Genomic DNA, 26,867 nt, shown 5'->3' on the forward strand with positions numbered 1-26,867 from the left:
TAATGTAGGTTAACGGCTGAAACCTGCTACATGCAATAGATCAGGTCAGAGATGTCAATGACCAGATTTGCTTGTCGTTCTACCGGTGTTCGTTGCCATCTGAGAAACTAACGGGCACTCGGCAGCCACTTCCTCAGATGGTATCAGGGTTCATTGCTCTGCTTGTCTAATCAGGATAGATGCCTGTAAAGGTTTGCTCTGCGGCAGAAGCGTCCTTTATACAAATTCATCAATGGTTTAGCAAAGCTCTTTGAAGCATTTGTAAAGGTTTAAGCCCTCGTGGTAGCAAACCCCCACGGAGCGACAGACTAACTTCATCATAAAAAAACTGAGAGCTCTGAAACGTATTTGTCACACAAAATAACGATTTATTCTCTTTCCCGGCCACGACCACAGAAAATGAAACAAAAGCTTTTACTTATTACTCTTTACATAGAGGGTATGCTGAAATTTGAAACTTTAACCTGATGCTTCGCATTAGCTGTTCTTTTCCAGCTAAACTATAACATAAAGGCACAGAGATTGTAAACCTACATGCAAGTGAGCTGCAAGCGCCAGATCACAGGCTGCTCCATTTGCTGTGCGTATCCCGTATTTGCAAATAAGGTGTTACTGTCCTGCCAACTCAAATCACTTGTTCAATGGGCAAAGCTAGGGATCTCTCCATGGTGCTGAACTCCCATGTATTGAAACTTTGACCTGACTAAACGCTAAAGAGGGGATTTGTAGTGACACCAGTAGCAAGATAGCTCCATTTATTTAGGTAATAAAAGCAATGCTGCGGATGCTGGAAATCTGAAATAAAAAACAAGAAATGCTGGAAATACTCAGCAGGTCAGGCAGCATCTGTGGAGAGAGAAGCAGAGTTAACATTTCAGGTCAGTGACCCTTCTTCAGAACTGTTCTTGTTTTTATTCCATTTACTTAGGACTCAGTATATAATACTTTGCAATTACCTGAATTTAATAGACTCCAATTCCATTGCCCCATGTGGTTTCAGCAGTCAAATCTTGTTCAACAGCTCCAGAATTTGCAATTCTCAGAGATTTCCCTGGTGGTGTATTTGGTGGGAGTGTTCCCAGACCTTTCCACAACAAGGAACCTTTGACCACAATAAAGTTGCACCTAATTGCTGGGCTGCAGTTGCCTTCCTCTTTTACCCATTGGCCCCAATACCACAGGTGAGAACTTTCAATGGTAAAACTGGCATTTGAAGATAGCAATAACCGAGACAATCACTGTGTCCTACTGTCTGGCCACTATGGATCCCCTTCTTGGAGTGTTAATGTATTATCATTCTCATTAAAATAACTTAATTTGACAGAAACATATGAAATTCTAGTTAAAATTCCGAGTTATCTATATGTTATTTTTTTTAAAAAGCATAGTGAACTTCCTGTTGCAAACTTTGTTTCCTGTTATGATATTGATAACACTTTTCTGTCAATGTTTTATTCTGCTATTTCTCACTTAATTTTGCTCTGTCAACCATCATGATGTACTGCAGGTTTTGGTCACTAGGTGGCTGTATGGAGCAACATTCTCAAGTCTCAACACCATTGTCATCTTGCATATTAAACACATTTATAATCATTAACTGATTGTGGCTAATGTCTGGAAAGTTTACTTGATAATGTTCTTTTTCCTGTTACTGTACCAACTGGATTTTATTCCACCACCCTCCTCCCCCACCACTCCCACCAATCACAACCATCTCTGACTATGCTCTGGGTATAGATCACCACCACAGAGGGCAGAATAATTATCCTGCAGGAAAATGTTTGCATGAAGACTGACAGCATTTAGGGGCATTTAAAATTATTGATGGGGAAATGAAGGTAACAGTTCAAATTTGCAAAGATATTTTTCCAGTGAACTGTGTGCTGTGTTGAGGAGTCCTCGAGGATCTGCTTGAGAGGAAAGTTGTCATAAGAGTTTCATTGTGAAAAATCATCTAAAATACAAGCTGCTCTCTGATTTCTCTCATCACTAGAGTAGAAGAGGTTGAGAAAAAGAAGATGACCACAGAAAGAGTTTTATGAAAGAATAACGTTTTAGAGGACATTGAAGGATAGAATAGCTGGCAGCTCAATCTTCAAATAGAAAGAAGATTCTCATTTTAACATGCTTCAATGACAGGTGCCACTAGGCATGTTTGAAAGGCTGTTCTCATTTAATATACATTTGAGTACATCATCATAGTGAACATAAAAGAATATTGACTCTCCTGAATTCATTGTAAAAACGTGATTCATCCTTTTTCCATCCTTAGGGCCTAGAACAATTATAAGAAAAGACTTCATCTCTGCATTAAACCTGAGAATCAATACAATGCCAGACTCCACAGCACTGTTTCCAAGAATGGTGTTCAGAGCTACAATAGAATTTCAGGGAACTGGATTTGGTGGCTGTATGGAGATCAATTAATTCTCAGGCATAGGATTTCACATTCTTCTCAAAACTGCCTATTGATCAAACATTTGCCTCCATTTCATAACTCATCATTTTGTAAAATTGGTTCTGTTACCCTCTCATACCAATCTCCTATTAGTTTGATTTGTTCTGTAGTTCAAGTGTATTCAGAGCTTCCTCATATTAGACAAACATTGCAGTATGTCTGCTTATTGTGTAACACACACAGGATTCCCTCAGGACTCTGTTCTTGGTCCCAACCTATTTCTCAACTTCATCAATGGACTGGTGGATGTTTTCTTGCAAAACACATAATCCTCTGCAAAGTGATTATTGCAACATCCTTGACCCTCTCTCTTATCTGGAAACTGCCCCTTTGTGATATCATATGCAGACATGTGATCAACTTCCACATATTTGCTCTACTGCTCCTCCACCTCTCTCAACACCTCTATGCCTCTGTTGTCAGGCTGCTTATCCAATGCCTAGCAACATCTAGAGCCATAAATTACTCCAGGGTAAACATTAGGAGGACTGGTCATTGTTTTCATTCCCCACTAGGATCTTTATACCCTCATCACTGACATCATCTATCTCCACAGATACCTTCTCAGGCTGAACTGGACTGTTTTCAACCTCCAACCTGCAGCCCTACAACCCCCAGCCCAAACTCTTGGTTCCTCTGACTGGCCTCTTCGCCCCAGGATTGGTGACCATGGCTTCAGCCACCAAAGCCTCATTTTGTCTGGAATCTCTCCATAAGGGCCTCTGCCTCTCCTCCTCTCACACTTCCTTTAAGATTCACCTTAAAATCCTCCTCTTTGGGGGTTTTGGTTACGATACTTAATACCTCTTCCTTTGACTCAGCCTCTGTTTCTTCTTATATCTCTGTGAAGCACCTTGAGATGTTTTCCTACATTAACAAAATAAGGTAGAACATCTAGATTGGAAGAGGGCTAATTTCAATGTAATGAGAAGGGACCTAGCCAGGGTACAATGGACCAAAGACTGACCGGAAGAGCTATATCGGAATAAATAGGTTAACTTTAATAAAGAGATACTTCAGGTACAGACTACATTCCAACAAGGGCAAAAGGTAAGGGAACCAAAAACAGGGCTCCTTGGATGACGAGGGAGATAGAGATTATGATGAAACAAAGAAAGAGGGTGTATGATGCATGTCAGGTGAACTTCTCAAGTGAGAACCAAGCCATATACATTATGTTGAGAGGGGAGGTGAAGAGGAAAATAAAAGAAAAAAGAGGATAGAATGGCAGTCAACATAAAAGGGAACCCAAAAATCTTCTATCGGCTTGTAAGTAGTATGTGGGTAGTAAGAGGTGAGGTTGGGGCCTATTAGGGACAAAGAGGGTAATATATGCTTAGAGGCACAGGGCAAGGCTAATATACTTAACGAGTACTTTGTATCAGTGTTCACTAAGGAAGAGAAATCTGACAAAATATCAGCAGAATTGGAGAGAGTAGAGGCAATGACTAGGATTAAAATTGAGAGGGGGGGATATTAAAAAGGCTGGCTGTGCTTAGGGTAGATAAGTCATCTGGTCCGTTTAGCTTGCATTCCAGGTTGCTAAAGGAAGTGGAGTGGAGATAGCGGAAGAGCTTGCCATAATCTTCCCTAGATACTGGGGTGGGGTAGGGGGGTGGGGGGAGGTGCCAGAGGATTGGAGAGTGGAAAATGTGACACCCTTATTCAAGAAAGGGTGCAAGGACAGTCCTAGCAACTAAAGGCCAGTTAGTTTCACATCAGTGGTGGGTAAGGTTTTAGAAACAATAATCAGGGGAAAAAAATCAACAGACATGTGGAGAGGTTTGAGTTAATTAAGGATAGCCAGCATGGATTTGTAAAAGGCAGATCATGCTTGACTAATCTAATTGAATTTTTTGATGAAATAACAAAGAAGGCTGATGAAGGGAATGTGGTGGATGTCGTTTATATGGATTTTAAGAAAGCATTTGATAAGATACCACATAAAAGGCTGGTTAACAAAATTGAAGCTCAAGGATTAGGAGGATCAGTGTCCAATTCGATAAAACATTGGCTTAAAACAATGAGTTATAGTAAATTAAAAGCAAAATACTGCAGATGCTGGAAATCTGAAACAAAAACAAGAAATGCTGGATTCACTCAGCAGGTCCGGCAGCATCTGTGGAAAGAGAAGCAGAGTTAACGTTTCGGGTCAGTGACCCTTCTTCGGAGTTATAGTAAATGGTTGTTTTTCACTCTGGAGGATGATAGACAGTGGTGTTCCTCAAGGGTCAGTGCTGGGACCACTGCTTATTTTTCTATATATAAGTGACTTGGATCTTGGAATACAGAGTAGAATTTCAAAATTTGCCAATGACACCAAACTTGGAGGTGGGGCAAATAATAAGGATGATACAAATGGCCTGCAACAGGACATAGACAGACTAGCAGAATGGGCAGACAGGTGGCAGATGGAATTTAAAACTGAAATGTGTGAGGTGATGTATTTTGGCAGAAGGAATAGGAAGAGGCAATGTATACTTAATGGCACAGTACTAAAGAGTGTGCAGGAACAGAGGAACCTAGGGGTGCATGTGCATCTAACTTTGAAGGTGGCAGAACATATTGAGAGAGTGGTTTGTAAAGCATGTGGGATCTTGAACTTCATAAATAGAGGCATTGAGTGCAAAAGAAGGGAGGTTATGCTGAACCTTTATAAAGCTCTGGTTAGGGCCCAAATGGAATATTGCGTCCAGTTCTGGTTCTTAAGAGGGTGCAGAGGAGATTTACCAGAATGGTTCCTGGGATGGGGGATTTTAGTTACACGGTTAGGTTGGAAAAGCTGGGGTTGTTCTCCTTAAAACAAAGGAAATTGAGGGGATATTTACTAGAGGTGTACGATAATGACAGGCCTAGATAAGTTAGACAAGGAAAAACTGTTCCCATTAACTAATGGTACAAGGACTAGGGGACACAGATTGAAGGTTTTGGGCAAAAGATGCAGGGGGAACATGAGGAAGAACTTTTTTTTACGCAGTTGGTGGTAATGACCTGGAACTCACTGCTGACAAGGGTGGTGGAAGTGGAGACAATCAATGACTTCAAAAGAAAATTGGATGGGCACTTGAAGGAAATAAACTTGCAGGGCTACGGGGATCGAGTGGGGGAATGGGACTGACTGGACTCAATGGGGCCGAATGGCCTCCTTCTGTGCCGTAAATAAATGACTCTGTATGTTTGTTGCTGATATCCTTCACTGTAACTTGTTGTAGTACATAATGTACAAAACATCCATCCATCACACTCCTCTCCTTGCTGCTGCAAATGATCAAACTCATTAACACTCAGGGTCCAGAGCTGTTTTCTAGGTGGATATTCAGGGCCAGGTGGGCAGCTTCCATGGTCTCCAACATACCCTGTTTTGCTATTGAAACATGACAAGCCACTTAAAGATGATATTAATGCATATCATTTGGCTAAAAAAGAAAACATGTTTATACATTATTAAATGTCAGCCTTGGCTCAGTGATAGCACTCTCACCTCTGTGTTAGAAGGTTCTAGGTTCAAGTCCTAGTTCAGAGACCTGTACCATACTGAGAGGGTGCTGCAGTGTTGGAAGTGTGATGTTTTAGATGAGATGCTACACCATGGTTTCCCCTTACCTTTTCTGGTAGATGTAAAAGCTCCCATGGCACTATTTGAGGAAGAGCAGGGGTGTTTTCTCCAGTTTCATGGCCAAAATTCATCCCTCATTCAAAATCACTAAAACAACTGATCTGGTCATTTATCTCATTGCTGTTTGTGTGACCTTGCTGTCTGCAAATTAACGGCTGCATTACCTTACATTGCAAGAGTGACTACAATTCAGAAGTACTTACTTGACTGCAGAGCACTTTGGGATTTTGCAATTTCTTTTCCTTTTTCTTCCTTTGTGTACAAAATGCGTTTCTGATTTGAAACATAAATATAAATTGTTGTGGCCTCTCTTGGTCACTGCCAAACTCACTAAAAAAAAAAGAAAATTGGACATGCTCTTGACCGAAATAACACTGAATAAATGATGCGATTTCCTAATCCAAAGTATTATAAGCATGAAGATAAGCCTAGGAAGCTCCTGGCTTATGCACAGAGGCATCTGGCAGCCAGCTATCACCTTGGCCCGAATGCCAGATGCATCTCTGCCACCAGACTCATCAGTCATTAGCCAATATCAGTCTTGCAGAGGTAACTTGGACTCACCGGGAACAATCAAAGGACAGCAGTAAAAGTGCATGCAATTTCACATGGGTAATCAATGCCTGCTTTTGAATGTAATATGTCAGGCAAGACAGATGCTGCATTTAATCTCGTATTTATCAGTGTAGTATTTGTCAGAATTGATTAATAACCTGGAGAGTGAATATTTGCATTCTTGTGATCTTTATTTTGTCAAATTTAATGTATCTGTTAAAGGCTAAAAATAAAAATATTGATTACCAGTCTATAAAAGAACACACTCTGCAAGAATTTCCAGCAAAAATTAAATGGACGTGGGACTAACAAACAATGTAGAAGAAAATGTAAATTATTGTGAAACCATAAAAGATAGTACAGTTGCTCCCATTTATGATGAAGTGTCAGCTTTGACTCAGTGGTAGCACTCTCACCTGTGAATTAGAAGGTTGTGAGCTCAACCCCACATAATCTAGACTGACATTTCAGTACAGTATTGAGGGAGTGCTGCACTGTTGGGGATCCTGGCTTTCAGATCAGATGTTAATCTGAGATCCCATTTGTCTTCTTATGAAATGTAAAATATTTCATGGCACTCCTTGAAGAAAAGCAGGGAAGTTCTGACCAATAGTCATCCCGCAAACGCCATTCAAACTGATTCTCTAGGGCTGTTTGTGGGACCTTGCTATTTGCAAATTGGCTTGTGTGTTTCCCTACAACACTTCAAAAGCTCTTCAAAAGATTTTATAACTAGTCATTAAGAAAATTGAGTTTATTAGCCTGGAGAAATTTACTGAGGTATAAGTCTGGTAGCTGGCTGACCAAAAATAACTTCACAAATGGAAATTATGAGCAATTTCTATATACAGTCAAACTGTTTTTCGAATCTATACTGTACACACTTAGTCCTGAATCTCCAATGGCATGCTCAGTGAGCACAGTTTACCACTGGGAATATGGGATTGGTGAATTTATCCTTATTTAAGTATTTACAGGACACCTGGATCACATCAGAAACATCTTAATTGCTGGAAGAAATGAGATAGGAAATGTGCAGGTCCTAATAAATATTTTAGAAGCTTCATAAATACAAAAAACAGTGTCTAAGAATTGAAGAATGTTATCCTGATATTCAAATAAGAAATGGGGTGTGAATCAGGTAATTACAGACCATTTAGTTTATTATTGGCAGTGGACAAAATGCTCAAGGGCATTTTTCGAGATTCTATTGGTGCTCATCTGAAAAGCACAGAGACATAAGAGGTAATATCAGCTAAATAGTAGGATATGCCAATGGGTAATCCCGAGTGACAAGAAGGGATTGGAAAGGAATTGCTTAGGAAATACAAGGGGCGTCTGTCCCAATTGTTGATTCATACTTGTACCTGGGAGTTCTGGTCAACTTCAGCCGAAACGTAGTCCTCCAGGATCCCGGGGAGAAAGATGATTCGATCAGTCAGCCTCCAGGCTAGAATGGACTATTGCCAAAATTCCTCATCTGAGCAGTGACATAGGCACCAAAATGTCTGGGCTAGGAATGGCAAGAAAACTTGGCAGTGATCCTAGTCCTTACCACTATCCAGTGGTTCCTACAGGAAGGTGCAATTATGTGGTTGTTGAGTAAGGATGAAATCAGGTTCAGCTGTGTTACTTCCCATGGTCTATTTGAGTGCATGCCATACAACCTGACATAAAGTTAAATCAATGTAACCATTAATGTGCAGTTATCTGAAGCTGCAGATACTAAGGGAAGAGGTATTCAGATTTAGGAATTATCTGTACAAGGAGCAATAGCCTGTTCCAGATCTCCAGCCAGAAAATTCAGAGAGGACAAACCAGAAATAGGAAGGTAACTCCACAATCTCACTCTCAGAGAGTGAGGGTTGGAAATAAGGCTACAATATAATAGCCCCAATTCTCTCCAAATCCCACATTGAGAGCAGAGTTATCCCTTATAAGCATGATTAGCAATTGAGTTGCTTGTGAGGTTAGACAGTGAATATTGATAGACCATTTGACCAGCTTAACTTGATAGTGGTAAGGACCAGGATCTCTGCCTGATTTTCTTGCCATTCCTAGCCCAGACCATTTTGGTGACCATGTCACTGCCCTCGCTGAGAGTAGCTACCTCAGCAGTGACCAGCGATCAAACCAGGGACCTTCCTGGTTGGTTTTGGCTCAGTTCCATACAACCTGAAAAATATCAGTGATTGAGAGAAAATGGGAAGAAGAACAGCAAAATGTTCCTGGAGGATAGGTGACCACAGATATGTAAAGCAGTAGCTTATAATTCAATGTGTTACTTGCTTTCAGAATAGCAAATGAAACTACTTATTTGTAAATGCTATATAGCCACCTGATTTCATGGATGGATCCCAACCTAGATCCCTTTTTGACATCGAAGTAAACTTGTCTTCTTCCTTTATCAGCTGGTAAGGGTACTGATTACTTTGGCAACAGATCCAAGATAAAAGTATGGATATCTTGGAAATTTTCTAGGTTTAATGAATAATTTAGATCCTGCGACGGTTCCCTGTCTGCATGGGGTATCATTATTAGTTCATTGTCAACGGAAAGAGTTTCTATGAAGCAAAGGTTTGCAAAATGGCACAAAACTGTCTGGTAGCATTTATTGCAAATACTGTTATTGTGACTTTTTGCCCTGTATAAATATCTACTTGTGCCACAAATGCACCCTAAGATGTTAATTGTGCGTTGCCACATCAAACACTCAGTAACTTATTATTGTACAAGATCGTAGTTCATCTTTCCTGAAATTTGAAAATAGGCATCTTAAGACAGAGTGTGTGCTATAAATAAACATGTCAGTTGTCCAGGTTCACTAGAAGCCTTCACTTGCAGCAGTCAGAATTAATACAATTACGTCTCTATTATCAACTCAAAATGGAGCTAAGTTAATATACTGATTTCACAATCGTCATAATCAGCAGTAACATGGCCAACATACATGTATTTCCAAGAAATCTTTCCCTCATACACATAACGGATTATCAAGTGTAGGATTGAGTTTGTGGTGAAAAGCACTTTCTTAATTGCCTATGTTCACTAGGGACTCATTTGAGTAATTAGGGAATTGAAGTAAACAGCAGTAGTTGCACGCAATGTTTAGTCCTGCTGCTCCCTCAATAACACAGCATGCAACTGGGAAATCTAAACTAACCAACTTACCATTGTATTGTTTAGTCCTTTTGAGTGTTTTAAAATGTATAGTATCCTCTTTCATGAAAAATGTCTGCAAAAGCAGATTATTGGAAATGCCCAACAGGTATATGTTACAAAGTGGAATCCAAGAGTTTGACAAAAGCTGAGATTTCTGGATTTACAGTGTTCAGTAGCACTGGTACTGGTGCTCGAATGTGCTGTACCTTAGCACAGTTGGATGCACCAGGTTTGCGACAATATCACCCTACCTGAGCTGTGCTGTTAATGAAAGGTGCTTCCTTCAGAAAAGGAGAGGGAAAGATGATGACGTTAACCCTGGCCTGGTCACATGCACCTCCTAGTGGGTGACACAAGCGCAGCACCTACAGAGAGCTGAGAACCTTATTGATAATCAGCCCAACCTCCTGGCAGGGGGCTTGAGCTTATTATGATGGATCTAAAATGGCTTAAAAGGGGGAAAAAGAACTTCCCAGAGAGCCCAAAGGGTATTGACTCCACCTGGAGTAGTGCTCAGACATACAGATCAGGAGATTCTCAGATGTGACCCTTGGTCCGTGCTCAGTTCGCTGAGCTCAGCCAGACAGCATTGGGGTGCTGCCATTTACCTCAGTCTCCCATGGCTATTGGGGGCAGGGGTGGGGGGTGGGTGGTGGGTGGAGACACATTCATGCAAGGTTATTATTCAGTGACCCATATTGGAAAGTGCAAGTGTGTGGAGGCTCAGTGGGCTCTGATGATCCCCAAAGTTAAATAGCCTCCTGGCACTAAGTGTTGCCATTCACATGAGAAATGAACAGTTGGGCAAGGTGCCACAGGACTGCCAGTGGCTGTGGAATCACACTTTAGCATGGGTTCGTGTTAAAAATGTTACTCAGATATCCTTGGTGAGCCTATGTAGATTTTCTTCAAAACTGATTATTTTGTTGATTAACCTGGGGGTTGAGGAGCTTTGGGAGACTGAGTGGGAGGTTAAAGGTACATTATTGTCCCTGAAACATTGTAGTAAACGCTGACATCATTGACACTAAGAATGTCATTTTGTCACTTGCGTCAGAAGTTGCATTACAAAATTGATGCTCAACTCTTCAGGACTAATTTTAATCCCCTCTCTCCCACCCCACCCCAAATAAATAATTGGCATCTACTATTAAAGGTAACAGCATTCAAACTTTTCTGTGCGTGGGCCCCTGAGCATGTCGGCAAAATACCAGGGTCCCCTCCATCCTCACTTCCAAAAGGCAGTGTCAGTTACCCAAAGGTAAACAGTATTACCATTGCAGAAAGATTTTTTAAAATTAGAATAGAGGAACAGAAATAATGTGCTGAGAATAAAGTAAGGAAATACAGAAAAAGTATTGAATATAGAATTCTGAAAAAAGTCTATTGTGGTGCATGGTCTGCCTGACCCAGACAGTCAGAAATCTGATTACTTTGGAGACCCGCAGGATTCCCTCATGGAACCTTTATGGTTCACAGATCCCAATATGGAAATCTATGTCTTAAATCTTGAATGTTCAACTTATTTATTTGAGCATAGTAAGTGGAACACATTCAACTCCAGTGCTCATTACCTGTGCAGACATATTCCAGATCATACGTGTCAGTGATGTCATCACACTGCAGCTTTCGTGGGATTGTTCTTCAGTAAAGGGATTCTGGCAAGGAGTAGATGATGGAATTTCTAACTGTGCATCCATGGATTTCTCTCAGCCCATGCGCCTTGGAGACCCCATGTCTTTGGCACCCTCTATTATTAAACCTCCCTTGACCATGGCGACTCTTGTTCCAGTGACGAGGAATCCTGAACCACAAGGAGCTTTGAATAACTTGCTGAAAGAAATGAGAATTATGTTAAATAATGAAGGTAAAATAGGATCCGTCCTCTAAAACCTGTTGGTGGAGTCTGCAATGAGATTAGATGCTTAAACCGAGAGAAAAGTTGAATGTATAGGTAATGTCTATGCTAAAACCACTTTTACTGGATCAGACGTGCAACCATATATAAAGATTTGGGGTTGGGGTTTGGGGGAACACCAAGAGGAATTCTGGAATTTGGAGCAGGTGTTGGGAGGTGGTAAACAGGGGAGCATAAACCACACCAAAACATTTGGAGGGAGGGCAGGTGTCCCCTTCATGACCACCCTGTCACCCAGTGGTTGTGCCTATGTTCCAAACAGGTTCACTGCTCTCTCTTAACTCATCAGGCATTGCCTGCTCATTCTGTTATAAATAGTACCCTTAATACTGAAGGAATATTTTCAATCATTGTCTTGTTGAATATTGGTTTAAAACATGTGTTAATGCAGTTTTTGTTTGTGACATGCCATGTTTTGATTACTATATCTTGTGAATAAAATACAAGATTTCAAGTGGAACTCATTTTACTGCAGCAGTTCCCTGTTAAGAAACTTTTACTGTTGTGCACTATTTGATAATAATAGATGATTTTTAATTTTGGACTGTTTACAATAATAAAAAAGATAGTCAATTATTGGCCTCATCTCAGCATATACTCTGCTTCTTCACTTTCTAATGTTCTTAAGTGGTTTATATAAAACACAACATTTTCTTAATGTGCATGGATTAACAGAACAAAACTGAAACTTTACAGTGCGACTTGTGTATTGCTACCATTAATTTTGAGTAGTATGATTAGCTAAATTACATTTAGTATGAAATCAGATAGCAGAGTATGAGCTTCAATGTTATCTGTGTTCTTTTACAAAGTGACCTCTCAAACAAAAGCATCAATTGAAACAGCCGGGAGTAAGTTGATAAAAGTGTGTACCAGAATTAGTTTAGACAAGAGGACGATCAACAGACATGAGTATTCTACTGGCTGTGAACCCAGCATTTGAAAACCAGGACTCATATCTCCACTTATTGGGACTATCTGGAATGGGGCATGAACCCATAATCTACTGATTCAGAGGCAGGATTGCTATCGGCAAGACAAAGCTTATTTCAGTTTAATGTATAGAACACAGAATATACTACGTTTTTTTTGTTCCTAAAGTAGTATTAATGACTGAAAACATAAATAGAAATAATGAATAAAGGAATATAGGCAAGTACAGGAATGGAAAAGACTCCAGCAGTTTATCTGCCCACCCCAAAAATTAATACATAATTAATTCATCCACCCACTCAAATGCCTATCCAATTTTCTTGCATTTCTTTCAACCTTTCTTGTCAGTCCATTCCACATGCTTATTACTCACTGCATAAAGTTTCTAAACTGTCTGTGCATTTTCCCTCTTCAAAGCCTGAACTGTGCCACTAGGTCTAGAGCTTGTGGCATTCCCTAATATATACAGTGGTTTAATTTGTCTGTTGTCTTAAAGAAACTTGAATAATATCTCCCATGAGCCTTGTCTTCTCCTCAATCTTGCCTTATGGCTCAGATATCTCAGGTTTCCTATTCTGCATTGCTTCCAATATCTGGATATCCTTGCTGTAGAATGGTGAGCAGAACTGTGCACAGTATTGCAGGGCGGCCATATCTGTGCCTTGTACAGGCTTAATAGCACCTCCTGGGATTTGTGCTTTATCCATCTAGCTATATGTAATGTAATATATTTCATGAACCAATTAACGTTCCCTACTGCTGCCACACACTGCACTGTTTTTAGTAAGCTATTCATCTATTGCCCCAGATCTCTCTGCTCTGTTGCCAGAGACATTTAGTTTATATTTCTACTGTTTATTTTGTTTCCCTAGTTGCTATATCTTTAATTTGTCCATTTTAAATTCCATTGGCCATTCATCAGCCAAACTTCTTGTGTTTGTTCTGCCCAGGTGGGTGTAAAAGCTCCCATGGTAATATTCAAAGAGGAACAAGTAATTTCTCCTCTTTGTCTTGGTCAATATTTATCCCTTATCAAATATCACTACAAAACGGATTATCTGGTTATTATCTCATTGCTGTTTGTGGGAGCTTGCTATGCACAAATTGGCTGCCATGCCTCCTACATTACAACTGTAACTACACTTCCAAAGTACTTTATTGGCTGTAAATCACCTTGGGACAACTTGAGGTTGTGAAAGGCTCTATATAAAAGTATATCTTTCTTCTTTTATTATTTGACTGCCTCTCACTATGGTGTCATCTGAAAACTTTTGCTTCTGTTCCCAGCTGAGTTATATGCCTCATCTGCTCAATAATCACAATCAAACGCTATTTGGTAAAATGTACTTCCATATTCATCCCGTCCTCATATTGTAGTTTTCCCTTTGGCTTTGGTAACCAAGACGTGCTCAACAGTTTAAGTTCAGAAAATAAATATTCAGCCATTCTGAAGGCAACTACTTGGCTCCAAAGTAGTCTTTGCTGGAATGATTGTGGCAAGATCAAAAAAGAAATGACAGCAATTTGCTGCTGCTAATCTCGCAGAAATGTTTATCCTGAGCTGTCACCAATGTAGACCAGAGCTGCCTCAGGATTAAGAAGGTAGGAACAGGAGTAGGCCATTTAGCCCCTCAATGAGATCATGGCTAATCTGTGAGCTAACTCCATATACCAGCTTTTGCCTCATATCCCTTAATACCTTTTGCTAGCAAAAAACTATCAATCTCAGATTTAAAATTAACAATTGACCTACCATCAATTGCCATTGGCGGAAGAGATTTCCAAACTGCTACCACCCTTGTGTGTATAAGTATTTCCTAATTTCACTTCTCAAAGATCTTGCTCTAATTTTTACTGCGCTTATTTTCACTGGAGTTTAGAAGTGTGAGGGGAGACTTGATTGAAGTTTATAAAATCCTGAACGGTCTTGACAAGGTGGATGTGAAAAGGATGTTTTCTCTTGTGGGTGAGTCCAGAATTAGGGGGCACTGTTTTAAATCAGGGGGCGCCCTTTTAAGACAGAGATGAGGAGAAATTTTTTCTCTGATGGTTGTGTGACTTTGTAAGTCTCTGCCTCAGAAGGTGGTGGAGGCGGGGTCATTGAATATTTTTAAGGCGGAGGTAGATAGATTCTTGTTAAGCAAGGGAATCAAAGGTTATCGGGGGTAGATGGGAGTGTGGAATTCAAAACACAAACAGATCAACCTTGATCTTATTGAATGGTGGAGCAGGCTCGAGGGGCCGAATGGCCTACTTCTGCTCCTGTGTTCGTATATATATGTTCTATGCCCCCTAGTCCTAGACTTCCCAACCAGTGGAAATAGTTTCTCTCTATTTACCCAATCTGTTCCCCTTAGTATCTTCAAAGCTTTGATCAAATCACCCCCTTAACCTAATTTCTAGGGAATACAACCCTAGTCCTCCTTGTAATTTTACCCTCGGAGTCCAGAGAAATCTACAATGCACTCCCTCCGAGGCCAGTATATCCTCCCTAAGATGTGGTGTCCAGAACTGCACACAGTACTCTCCTAGCTCAGTTAGCTTTTGTATTACCATTCAAATGCAAGTAGACCCATGTTAATATAAATGGCCAGCATCCTTGGAGCCCCTAATGTCCCAATATGGGTCAATTCTTCCCCCCTGTCCATTTTTCACTGCCACCTGTTCTCACTGCTTTTCCACCCTTGGATTAAAATTATATGTTTACATTGCCTCTGTGCATGTGATAACATTAAATAAATGGCTGCAAAGTTGGCTAGTGGTATAATAGTGACCATTGCAATCATCCTGCTTGTACAATCTCACCATAAAGAATTGCCTTTTGGAGCCAATACAAATTTAAGTTGGAAGAAAATTTATAAATGTATAAAACAATACTCCAACAATACTGCTAAAGGTATGTGTTGTAGGGAAGGACATCAGTGGCACCTAGAGAAATATTCACAGGCTAGATCTTTTTATAACTTCTCAATCCTTGTCACTACACCCCCAGGTGAGGAGAGTTACTCACCTGGGTAGGAACTAACTGAGTGTGAGGTGAATGGGGGAGAAAAGATTTAAAAAAACTGAGGAAAATAATTTAAAATTACTTAAAACTAATGGTGGAAGATGCGAACAAGAACTGTGAGTACTTCAGGTACTGTTTTTATTGAAGGCTCATTCAAACTCTGGTATATGTGTAATGATCTTCACTTTACTTTCCAGTTCTTCTCTTCAGTGAAACTGGGGCTACTGGCATGAAATGTAATCACATATACAAAGGATTTGCTGAATGTTTGCTGAAACTGGGAGACAGTCTGGCCAAAAATATTGAAGGGGAAACGGAAGAAGTGAAGGAACTGGACACGGTGTGCCGGTGAGCTTGTAGTTATTTACTATGAGGAGATGCTTTGTCCTTGTTTAGGGGTAGGGATCACTTTTCATAGGGGTTTGGGGAAACGTGGGAGTGAACCATCTCAGGCTGCTCCCTGGCCCACCAGCAACAACAACAACCTATTTATACACAAATACTTATTTCAAAAATGCTATGAGAGCATTCCAAGAAAAAGAAAAGAAAGACTTGCATTTGTATAGTGCCTTTCAAGACCACAGGATGTCCCGAAGTGCTTTACAGCCAATGAAGTACTTTTGATGTGTAGTCACCGTTGTAATATAGGGAATGTGTAGCTAATCTGTGCACAGCAAGCTCCCATAAACAGCAATGCAATCATGACCAGATAATCTGTTTTTTTGTGATGTTGATTGAGGGATAAATATTGGCCAGGACACCAGGAATAATTCCTCTGCTCTTCTTTGAAATAGTTCCATGGGATGTTTGACATCCACTTGAGAGGGCAGACAGGGCTTTGGTTTAGTGTCTAACTTGAAAGATGGCACCTCTGACAGTGCAACACTCCCTCAGCACTGCACTGGTGTGTCAGCCTAGATTTTTATGCTCCAGTCTCTGGAATGGGACTGCAACACAACCTTCTGACTCAGAAGCAAGTGTTACCAACTGAGCCATGGCTGACACACAGGAGGGGGAAACAGGAGGAAGAGATTGTCAGCTGCTGGGGTTGGGGGGGGTGGGGTGGTAAATTTTATCTTGCTGCCCAGATGTAAAACTGGCATGCAGATCAACTGCCCACTTTAGCAAGTGCCTGATTTACATTTCCTTTGAAATCAGTGGGAATGATAACGGACAGCGGACTGGCAACATTAGCTTTACATCCAGATGGCAAGCAAAACATTTACTGTAGGTTTTCAGGAAGTTTTGAGAGAAGAAAGAGAAGTGGTTTTGGAAGAAAGGTCCAATGAGCAGGGATATAGTGGCAGTTAATCCCTGCAAAGGATTGGCCTCAGTTCTGTCAGTTGGTAATACCACCCAGATGTGCAGAACTGTGTTAGTGCCTTAATCACACATCCCTGAGAGTACTGTGGAACCTGTAATATAACATACACTCTGTACTGTGTCACATCTCCAGATGTGTAAAATCTGTATAACTGTTGACATACTTTTCCCTCTCTCCCTATGGAGCAGCATCTGATTTCTACTTGGTGCCTCTCTCATGGATTCTAGGAACATAGGAACAGGATGAGGCCATTCAGACCTTTGAGCAAGCTGTGCCATTTGGTTAATCATAAAGGCATTTAACCTTTTAAATTTCCAACCCCTGGCCTGTCTCCATATCCCTTAATACCTTTAATTCTAAAGCAAGTATCTATCTCTCTTTTAATCACCTTAATCTGATCTTGTCCTTGGGCAATGATATTCTACATTTTCACAAGGCTTTATGTGAAGAAATCTTTCCTGGGTTCACTTTTAGCTGACTTGGTTCTAATGTTGAGATGACGGGCTGGATTTTATGCAGCGAGCTTCAAAAATGGAGGTCAACCCGTGTGCCGCGATATTCAGCACGGCGGCTCATTTAAGTGGCTGAGGTGGACCCCCCCCCCAATGACGTGGAAGGGACGGGCGGTCCATCCCTGGCAACGGCGTCAAGTGCCACTGCACAGGCGTTGACGCCATCTTTAAATTGCTTCGAGCCCTACATTACAATTTAAATTTTTAAAGTGATATTGAATTAAAATTTATTTTAAAAAATTAAATAAATGTTTCTAGCCCCTCTCCCAACCACACCCTCCCAATAACCATACAATTCATTCCTTGCCCTCTCCCCGCCCCCCAAAATACTTACCTTGGGTACCTGACCTTCCCCCACAAAGTTCATAAACTTTTAACTTCACCCCTTCCCATCATCCCCTACACCAGTCATATTAGTTTGACCCCGCTCTGAAATACTGAACCTGCTCCCCCCTTCCCACCAGTGTCCCGCGTTGGATCTCTAAACGGGTATCCGAAGGCGCGGGAGTGCCGGCCACTGGCAGCAATATTACTGCGGAATGGACAGCGGGAGTGGGTAAGTATTTAATTCATTTATTTTAATAAATTAACATATTTAGATTAGGCTCTCGCTGCCGAGCGGCGGGGAAGGCCGCCACGAGGCCTCGCCACCGTTGGCAATATCGGACTGGGCCTTCCCGGTGTTGAGGCCTATGGCAGGCCTCTCCCAGAGGCACTTTCCGGCCTCCCCCCCCACTACCACCACGATCCCTGACATCGGGGTGGGGGGGCTGTAAAATCCAGCCAGATGTCCTCTTGTTCCAGAGCCTCCTATTAGAGCAAGAGGTGTTCCCTATCTATTAGGTCAGTCAGTGTGGTCAGTCCCCTTCAAACACTTCAGTGAGATCACCCTTCAACCTTTAATCTCTATGCAATATAACTCAAGCTGCTGTAAACAAACACTGTGGGCAGCATTTTCCTGCAGGCTTTGGGACCCCGATGTCACGACCAAATGGGGGTCCTGAGCCTGCATTTGTCTGGTGGGAGACTGGCCGAGCAATCTTCCCAGAGACGGCCTCCTAATTAGCCGCCTCCATGCTCGCCATCCTTTTAAGAATGGTGAACAGGGTCCTGAAGCTGCTGGCCCAATCAGAGGGCCAGCAGCTCTCGGGTCTTGGCAACCCCACCAGGAGAGGTGGGCACTGCTGAGGCAGGTTGGACAACACGAGGGCATGTCAACATGGAGGCACCCTTGGTGGCGTAAACCTAAATGAAGATTTCAGAAGAGCCAAGCCATTAGGCCCCTTGAAGTAGAGGTGAAGCCCCTCCAGCGGCAACGTTTGGACCGTGGGTGTGGCCTTTCATGACGGTGGCCCCCACTTTGTGGGATGGAGTCTCTGGCTCCAATTGGTCCCCCCCGGCCTGTTGTAGGGAGGCTGTCTCCATGAGCTTGCCATAAGATCCCCCCTCATAGGATCCTTAAATATGTAAATTGCCTGCCTGTCTCTGTGCAGCGGGCAGGTGATCCACTTCCCAGGCTGCCCTCCGGGTAACTTCCCCCATGGCGGGAATGTGTTGGGGAGCCCCTATTTTCCCCGGTCCACCGCCTCTAAGCCTGTACCAGTGGGCCAGGAAAATTCATCCTGTGCGCCTCCATTTTGACAAAATTTGTCAGTGCCTTGTCAATATGGACGGAATTTCTTTTGTACAGGCATCTACTGTGGTTGTAAACACTTTGATACAGTGTGGGCAGGTCCCAGACACCACAGGGTCGACTTTGGGTATCTCTATCTGGTGTAAATAATGGCCTGAAAATGGGGTCAGGTCACTTACTTCCCTGTTTGCTGTGGTGCTCCGCTGTTGTCACATTGGATAGAGTCTTCAGAAGTGTAGCTGGAGTTGCTGCCATTTTCAGGTAGGAGGTCACCTGAAGTACATGGGACCCCAATTCCAATTCTGAGGTACAAATGGCTGAAGCATTTGCAACAATCATCAGCCAGCAGTGCCGAGTTGATGATCCAACTTGACCTCCTACTGAAGTCCCCAGCATCACAGATGCCAGACTTCAGCCAATTCGATTCACTCCGCGTGATATCAAGAAACGACTGAAGGCACTGGATACTGCAAAGGCTATGGGTCCTGACAACATTCCGGCAATAGTACTGAAGGCCTGTGCTCCAGAACTTGCTGCGCCCCTAGCAAAGCTGTTCCCGTACAGCTACAACACTGGCATCTACCCGGCAATGTGGAAAATTGCCCAGGTATGTCCTGTACACAAAAAGCAGGACAAGTCCAACCCGGTCAATTACCGCCCCATCAGCCTACTCTCGATCATCAGTAAAGTGATGGAAGGTGTCATCAACAGTGCCACCAAGTGGCACTTGCTTAGCAATAACCTGCTCAGTGATGCTCAATTTGGGTTCTACCAGGGCCACTCAGCTCCTGACCTCATTATAGCCTTGGTTCAAACATGGACAAAAGAGCTGAACTCAAGAGGTGAGGCGAGAGTGACTGCCCTTGACATCAAGGCAGCATTTGACCGAGTATGGCATCAAGGAGCCGTAGCAAAACTGAAGTCAATGGGAATCAGGGGGAATACTCTCCGCTGGTTGGAGTCATACCTAGTGCAAAGGAAGATGGTTGTGCTTGTTGGAGGTCAATCATCTGAGCTCCAGGACATCGCTGCAGGAGTTCCTCAGGGTAGTGTCCTAGGCACAACCATTTTCAGCTGCTTCATCAATGACCTTCCTTCAATCATAAAGTCAGAAGTGGGGATCTTCGTTAATGATTGCACAATGTTCAGCACCATTCGCAACCCCTCAGATACTGAAGCAGTCTGTGTAGAAATGCAGCAAGACCTGGACAATATCCAGGCTTGGGCTAATAAGTGGCAAGTAACATTTGCACCACACAAGTGCCAGGCAATGACCATCTCCAACAAGAGAGAATCTAACCATCTCCCCTTGACATTCAATGGCATTGCCATCACTGAATCCCCCACTATCGACATCCTAGGGGCTACCATTGACCAGAAACTGAACTGGAGTAGCCATATAAATACCATGGCTACAAGAGTGACACAGTGGCGCAGTGGTTAGCACTGCAGCCTCACAGCTCTCGTGACCCAGGTTCAGTTCTGGGTACTGCCTGTGTGGAGTTTGCAAGTTCTCCCTGTGACCGTGTGGGTTTCCGCCGGGTGCTCTGGTTTCCTCCCACAGCCAAAGACTTGCAGGTTGCTAGGTAAATTGGCCATTGTAAATTGCCTGTAGTGTAGGTAGGTAGTAGGAGAATGGTGGGGATGTGGTAGGGAATATGGGATTAATGTATGGTTAGTATAAATGGGTGGTTGTTGGTTGGCACAGACTCATTGGGCCAAAAGGGCCTGTTTCAGTGCTGTATCTCTCTATGACTCTAAGAGCAGGTCAGAGGCTAGGAATCCTGTGGTGAATAACTCACCTCCAGACTCCCCAAAGCCTGTCCACCATCTACAAGGCACAAGTTAGGAGTGTGATGGAATACTCTCCACTTGCCTGGCTGGGTGCAGCTTCAACAACACTCAAGAAGCTTGACACCATCCAGGACAAAGCAGCCCACTTGATTGGCACCCCATTCACAAACATTCACTCCCTCCACCACCGACGCACAGTGGCAGCAGTGTGTACCATCTACAAGATGCACTGCAGCAACGCACCAAGGCTCCTTCGATAGCACCTTCCAAACCCATGACCTCTTCCAACTAGAAGGACATGGGCAGCAAATACATGGGAACACCACCACCTGCAAGTTTCCCTCCAAGTCACATCCCATCCTGACTTGGAACTTTACGCCGTTCCTTCACTGTCGCTGGATCAAAATCCTGGAACTCCCTTCCTAACAGCACTTTGGGTGTACCTACCCCACATGGACTGCAGCGGCTCAAGAAGGCAGCTCACCTCTACCTTCTTGAGGGTATTTAGGGATGGGTAATAAATGCTGCCCTGGCCAGCGATGCCTACATCCCATGAACAAATTTTTTAAAAAGTGCCCCACCGAAGCTTCGCCCGTTTGTAACAATGTTGAGTGGCCTGACCACTGGAGGTCTCTATCAATATGGTTCAAATATTTAAACTTGTATATTAGTGGGGGCAGTTGGAGCAGGACTGCAGGATCCAGATCAGTACCCCCCAAGACAGGCTCTGATTGTCATCCAGCTCCATCAACCCCAATGGCTAAGAGGCCTCAAAGCGCTGGTTTGGTTCATCCAGCTCACCAATTGCATGTGGATAAGGCCTGGTTCTCAAAGTGGCCTCACGATGGCAATTAAAGGCCTGCTACCTGATCCGAACCCGACAGGACCTGACGACATGTGTCGGGGCCGGGTCGGACACGCTCTATCACAGGTAAGTGGCTCCAATGTTAATTCAATTCTTGGACTAGAAAGGTGGTTTTGTTGCAGTTATTTTAAGCTTCCATTTCTTCCCGCGCCTGACCCGACTCAACCCGACCATCAGTTAATTTACTTTCCTTTTTCACTTTGTTGGTGATCTGCACAAGCTTAAAATCTTTTTAAAAAAAAAAAAAAAGATTTTAAGCTTGTGCAGATCACCAACAAAGTGAAAAAGGAAAGTAAATTAACTGATGGTCGGGTTGAGTCGGGTCAGGCGCGGGAAGAAATGGAAGGACTCGGGCCAGTTCGGGCTCAGGGTCGGATGTGGTCCTGTCGGGGTCAGGTCGGGTTTTATTTTGCAGACCCGAGCAGGCCTTTACTGGCAATCACATGTAGGCAGCATATTAATGCAGATTTATATTAAGTAAATCTGATATTTTGATTTGATAACATTTAAATTTAACTTTTTAAGATGATGGTTTTACATTTGATGACACAGTAAATGATGAAATGCCACTTTAATTGTATTTGTCCTAAGGACTCACAGTTAAACTCGTGAATTTGGGAATCACATACATGGGCTGGATTTTATGCTCTCCCCCATGGTGAGTTTGGAGGCAGGGAGAGCATTTAATCGGGTGGAATGGTGGCGAGTGTAGGCGGGTGGGGGGGAGGTTGCTTGCCGGCTTCGGGGCGAGGGGGGGTTGCGGTGAGTGTGGGGTCCCTCGTTCAAAGGCACTCAGTGCCTGATGGAGGGACCTGGCATTCAGATAGGGGGGACCCCAGCCCTTGCTGCCAACCCCTCTACACCCACCTCCCCCATGAACCCCACCAGCAAAACTCCTCCTGGCATCACCTCACCTGACCCATTGATGGCCTGGGTCCATCAATGATCCTGGGCCTTAGGTGGGTACATTACGAGCCACCACCTTCCCAGCGGCACTGTTGAATAAAAGTGCTGCTGGCCTCTGATTGGCACTTAGTGTGATGGGCCTTCCCATAAAGAGATGGCGCGGGGCTCTCATCGGCTCTTCAACCAGCGGGCGAGACCCTGGTCACCTCCATTAAATACCGTCCAAAGACGTACTGTGCACTGTGTTACAGAGAGGCTGTTTATAATCAGTGACTCATATACCACATGTCATATTTGAGATGAGCAAATGGATAACAGGGATGGTAATTGTGAGGGTAAGAGATAATAGTTCTGCATGGCAGCAAATTGTATACACAATAAATAATAATTGCTGTGTAATTTTATTACTGAGTTAAACTTTCTATTTGATTTTAACTAATGCATCATTTTCAGATTGCAGATATATCAACAGACTTCTTTTTAGCCTGGATTTACATTATACACAAACCACTGCATCAACTTTAAAGTAGCAATATACATCACACTTTAGTGATGTGCGTTCAGTTGAGTTTCTGGGGTTATGTTTTCTACTGTGCATGTCCCACAGTCAATGGTATGTGTGAAAATACCAAACTAAGGGACACATCTCCATAGCATTATATCGATCTGCCACACTGGAGGGTAATGTTAGGGCTGAAATTTCACCATGGAGGTGGGAAACGGGCTGGGTTTGTTTTCGGTCAGAAACCCGCCTTCGGGGGGGAAACTGATTAGAATTAAGATTTTCAATGGGTGAGTCCTTAATTGGCATGGAGTTGGGTTTCCTGTCCAATAAAGGATGGTGGGGGCCTTTCAGCTTCAGAGAAGCACCCTGCTGCAGTTCAAGGTAAGTAACTGGGAGGACTCCTCAACAAGAAGGTGCCCTCTCAGCCACTTTTAAAAAATTTTATCAAAAAATAACAGAAAAAGCAGCCAAGCCATCACTGTGTGGGTGGTGGGGATGGGGAATCCTTCTACAGGGTGGTCTTTGACTGCACCCCCACCTGTAGGCCTGCCAGGAACCTTCAGTCTGTTGATCTGCTCCCTGTCACATCGGGAAACTGGAGGCTGACTGGAAACTCCTAGTCGGCCTCCTAAACGTACCTTTAACATGGTACTTAACAAGCTTAATTGCTTGCCTGCCTCATGGGCCCGGGCGGCCTTCCCAGGCCTCGAGTCTCTCTCCCAAAATGGCTGGCGCTGGGAATGGCGTCCCAAGACTGACACACTGGCTGGCGTTGGTATTTTCAGGTACTCCCCACCTCCATTCCCAACTTTGGGGTCCAGAAAGTTAAACAATTCTCTTAGATTTCGCATCTTACCTTGAGTGATTTCAGCTGAAAGCATTTGCAGTAGTTAAGAATTGCAGTGGACAAGGAAACTGGTATAGATCTTAAGTACAGGGGATTAGAGTTCTTAAAATAGTGGTCCATTTACTGTTTTGCATTCTGAGGAGCTTAGATGTAGGTTAATGTATCACTGTTAGATTATTCACCTGTTTGTTCTTTTTAAAATTTGCTTCACATTTTATTCTTTCAGTAAGGCCGATTGTGAGTCTTCATCTGCTTTTGAACAATGAATAAGAATCTTATTGTGACACAACCAAACAGGGTTTGCTGTAGTCTAACTCAGGCATGCTACCTAAATCATTCCTGGTGATCCAGGCAAAGACAAACACTCTCAAAGGCTTGTGGAGGTGGGACCTGTCAGTGAGAGTGGTTCAAAACATGAGGATCAAAACGATCCCAGATAAAAAGATTGAGAAAGACACCAAAAACTTGACAGCGAGACAAGTTAGTGCTATAGGACAGGTCCGCTGCATACGTTGATTGAAACGCTTTTGTGACTGAAGTCATTTGTAAGTAGCAGCAGCCATTGTCAATCTGATTCCAGGGTTAGCTCTTGCACTGCTGTGCCCAATAAGGCTAAATATTGTTCTTGCTTTTTCACTTTTTTAATGGGCTATCTTCTGCAACCAGAGTACAGTAAGTGGGAGTTTCCTATTGTCACTTTGACATCTTGCAATACCCATTGTCAGGATGTAGGCCAGCATAGCTGTCATGCAGCACACAGCCACATTAACTCCAAGGATGTTATTGAATAAACGATGTGAATTTTCACTTTTAATGCCAGATAGGAGTGGATCGACGACAGAACTTTACACACTGGCTGATTTACACACTGACTAATTTACACACCGACCAATGTACACGCTGCCTGATTTACACATCATCCAATTTTCACAAAACCTGATTTATACAGTGCCTAATTTACACACTGCCTGATTCACAAACTGACTGATTTACACACTGCCTGATTTACACACTGCTGGATTCACAAACTGACTGATTTACACACCGCCCGATTTACACACCATCCAATTTATACACTCCCTGATTTACATGCTTCCCAATTTACAAACTGCCCGATTTACACACCACCTGATTTACACACTGCCCGATTTACACACCACCTGATTTACACACTGCCTGATTTACACAGCACCTGATTTACACATCGCCTGATTTATACACTGCCTGATTTCACATTGCCAGATTTACACACAGCCCAATTTACACACCACCCAATTTACACACTGACTGATTTACACAAACAAATGAATTAGGAGCAGAAGTAGGCTATTTGGCCCCTCTACCCTATGTTATCCACAGCACATGTAAGATTATGGCTGATCTGTTTGTGTCTCGAATTCCACACTCCCATCTAGCCCTAATAACCGTTGATTCACTTGCTTAACAAGAATATATCTACTTCTGCCTTAAAAATATTCAATGACCCCGCCTCCACCATCTTCTGAGGCAGAGAGTTCCAAAGTTGCACAACCCTCTGAGAGAAAAAAATTCTCCACATCTCTGTCCTAAAAGGGCAACCACTAATTTTAAAACAGTGCCCCCTAGTTCTGAACTCACTCACAAGAGGAAACATCCTTTCCACATCCACCTTGCCAAGACCATTCAGGATCTTATAAACTTCAATCGAATCTCCCCTCACTCTTCTAAACTCCAGTGAAAACAAACCCAGTTTGTTCAACCTTTCCTCATAAGACAGCCTGCTCATTCCAGGTATCAAACTAGTAAACTTCCTCTGAACCGCCTCCAACGCATTTACATCCTTCCTTAAATAAGGAGACCAAAACTGCACACAGTATCCGAGATGTGGCATCACCAATTCCCTGTATAAATGAAGCATAACATCCTTACTTTTATTTTCAATTCCTCTCATAATAAAGGATAGCATTCCATTAGCCTTCCTTATTGCTTGCTGTACCTGCATACTAACTTTTTGTGACTCATGCACTAGAACACCTAGATCCCTCTGCACCTCGGAATTCTGCAGTCATTCTCCATTTAAGTAATAGAATGCTTTTTTATTCTTCCTGCCAAAGTGAACAACTTCACAATTTCCCACATTAGACTCCATCTGCCAGATTTTTGCACACTCACAACCTATCCATATCGGTTTGCAACCTCCTTATATCCTCTTCACAACATACTTTGCTACCTATCTTTGTGTCATCTGCAAACTTAGCTACCATGCCATCGCTCCCTTCATCTAAATCATTGATATACATTGTAAAAAGTTGAGGCCCGACCACAGACCCCTGCGGGACTCCACTCGTCAGATCCTGCCGATCAGAAAAGGACCCATTTATGCATACTCTCTGTTTTATACCAGCCAGCCAATCTTCTATTCATGCTAATATGTTATCCCCTACACCATGAGCTCCTACTTTGCGCAATAATCTTTTATGTGGCACCTTGTCAAATGCCTTCTGGAAGTCAAGTATAGTATGTCAATGGGCTCCCCTTTATCCACATGTTACTCCTTCAAAGAACTCCAATAATTTGGTTAAACATGATTTCCCTTTCACAAAACCATTCTGACTATTCCCAATTACCTTGAGTTTTTCGAAGTGCCCAGCTACAGCCTCCTTAATGATTGATTCTAACACCTTCCCCATGACAGGCATCAAGCTAACTGGCCTATAGTTACCTGTTTTCTGCCTCCCCCGCTTCTTAAATAGACGGGTTATATTTGCTACTTTCCACTTTGATGGAATCTTTCCAGAATCTAGTGAATTTTGAAAAATTAACCAACGCATCTACTACCTCATTAGCCACCTC

The 26,867-nt window shown here is 42.8% G+C and overlaps 1 protein-coding gene across 1 annotated transcript in view; it reads left to right on the forward strand.

The window, feature by feature from the left end:
- nrn1la (neuritin 1-like a) overlaps positions 1 to 26,867 on the forward strand; it is a 54,301-nt gene that overhangs the window by 272 nt on the left and 27,162 nt on the right. Inside the window, exon 2 of the mRNA XM_068049543.1 lies at positions 15,847 to 15,997. Within this exon, the coding sequence (XP_067905644.1) occupies positions 15,847 to 15,997 (151 nt within the window). The remainder of the gene's footprint in view (positions 1 to 15,846; positions 15,998 to 26,867) is intronic.

The sequence above is a fragment of the Heterodontus francisci genome, chromosome 17 (assembly GCF_036365525.1).
Source record: "Heterodontus francisci isolate sHetFra1 chromosome 17, sHetFra1.hap1, whole genome shotgun sequence".
Classification (NCBI taxonomy): domain Eukaryota; kingdom Metazoa; phylum Chordata; class Chondrichthyes; order Heterodontiformes; family Heterodontidae; genus Heterodontus; species Heterodontus francisci.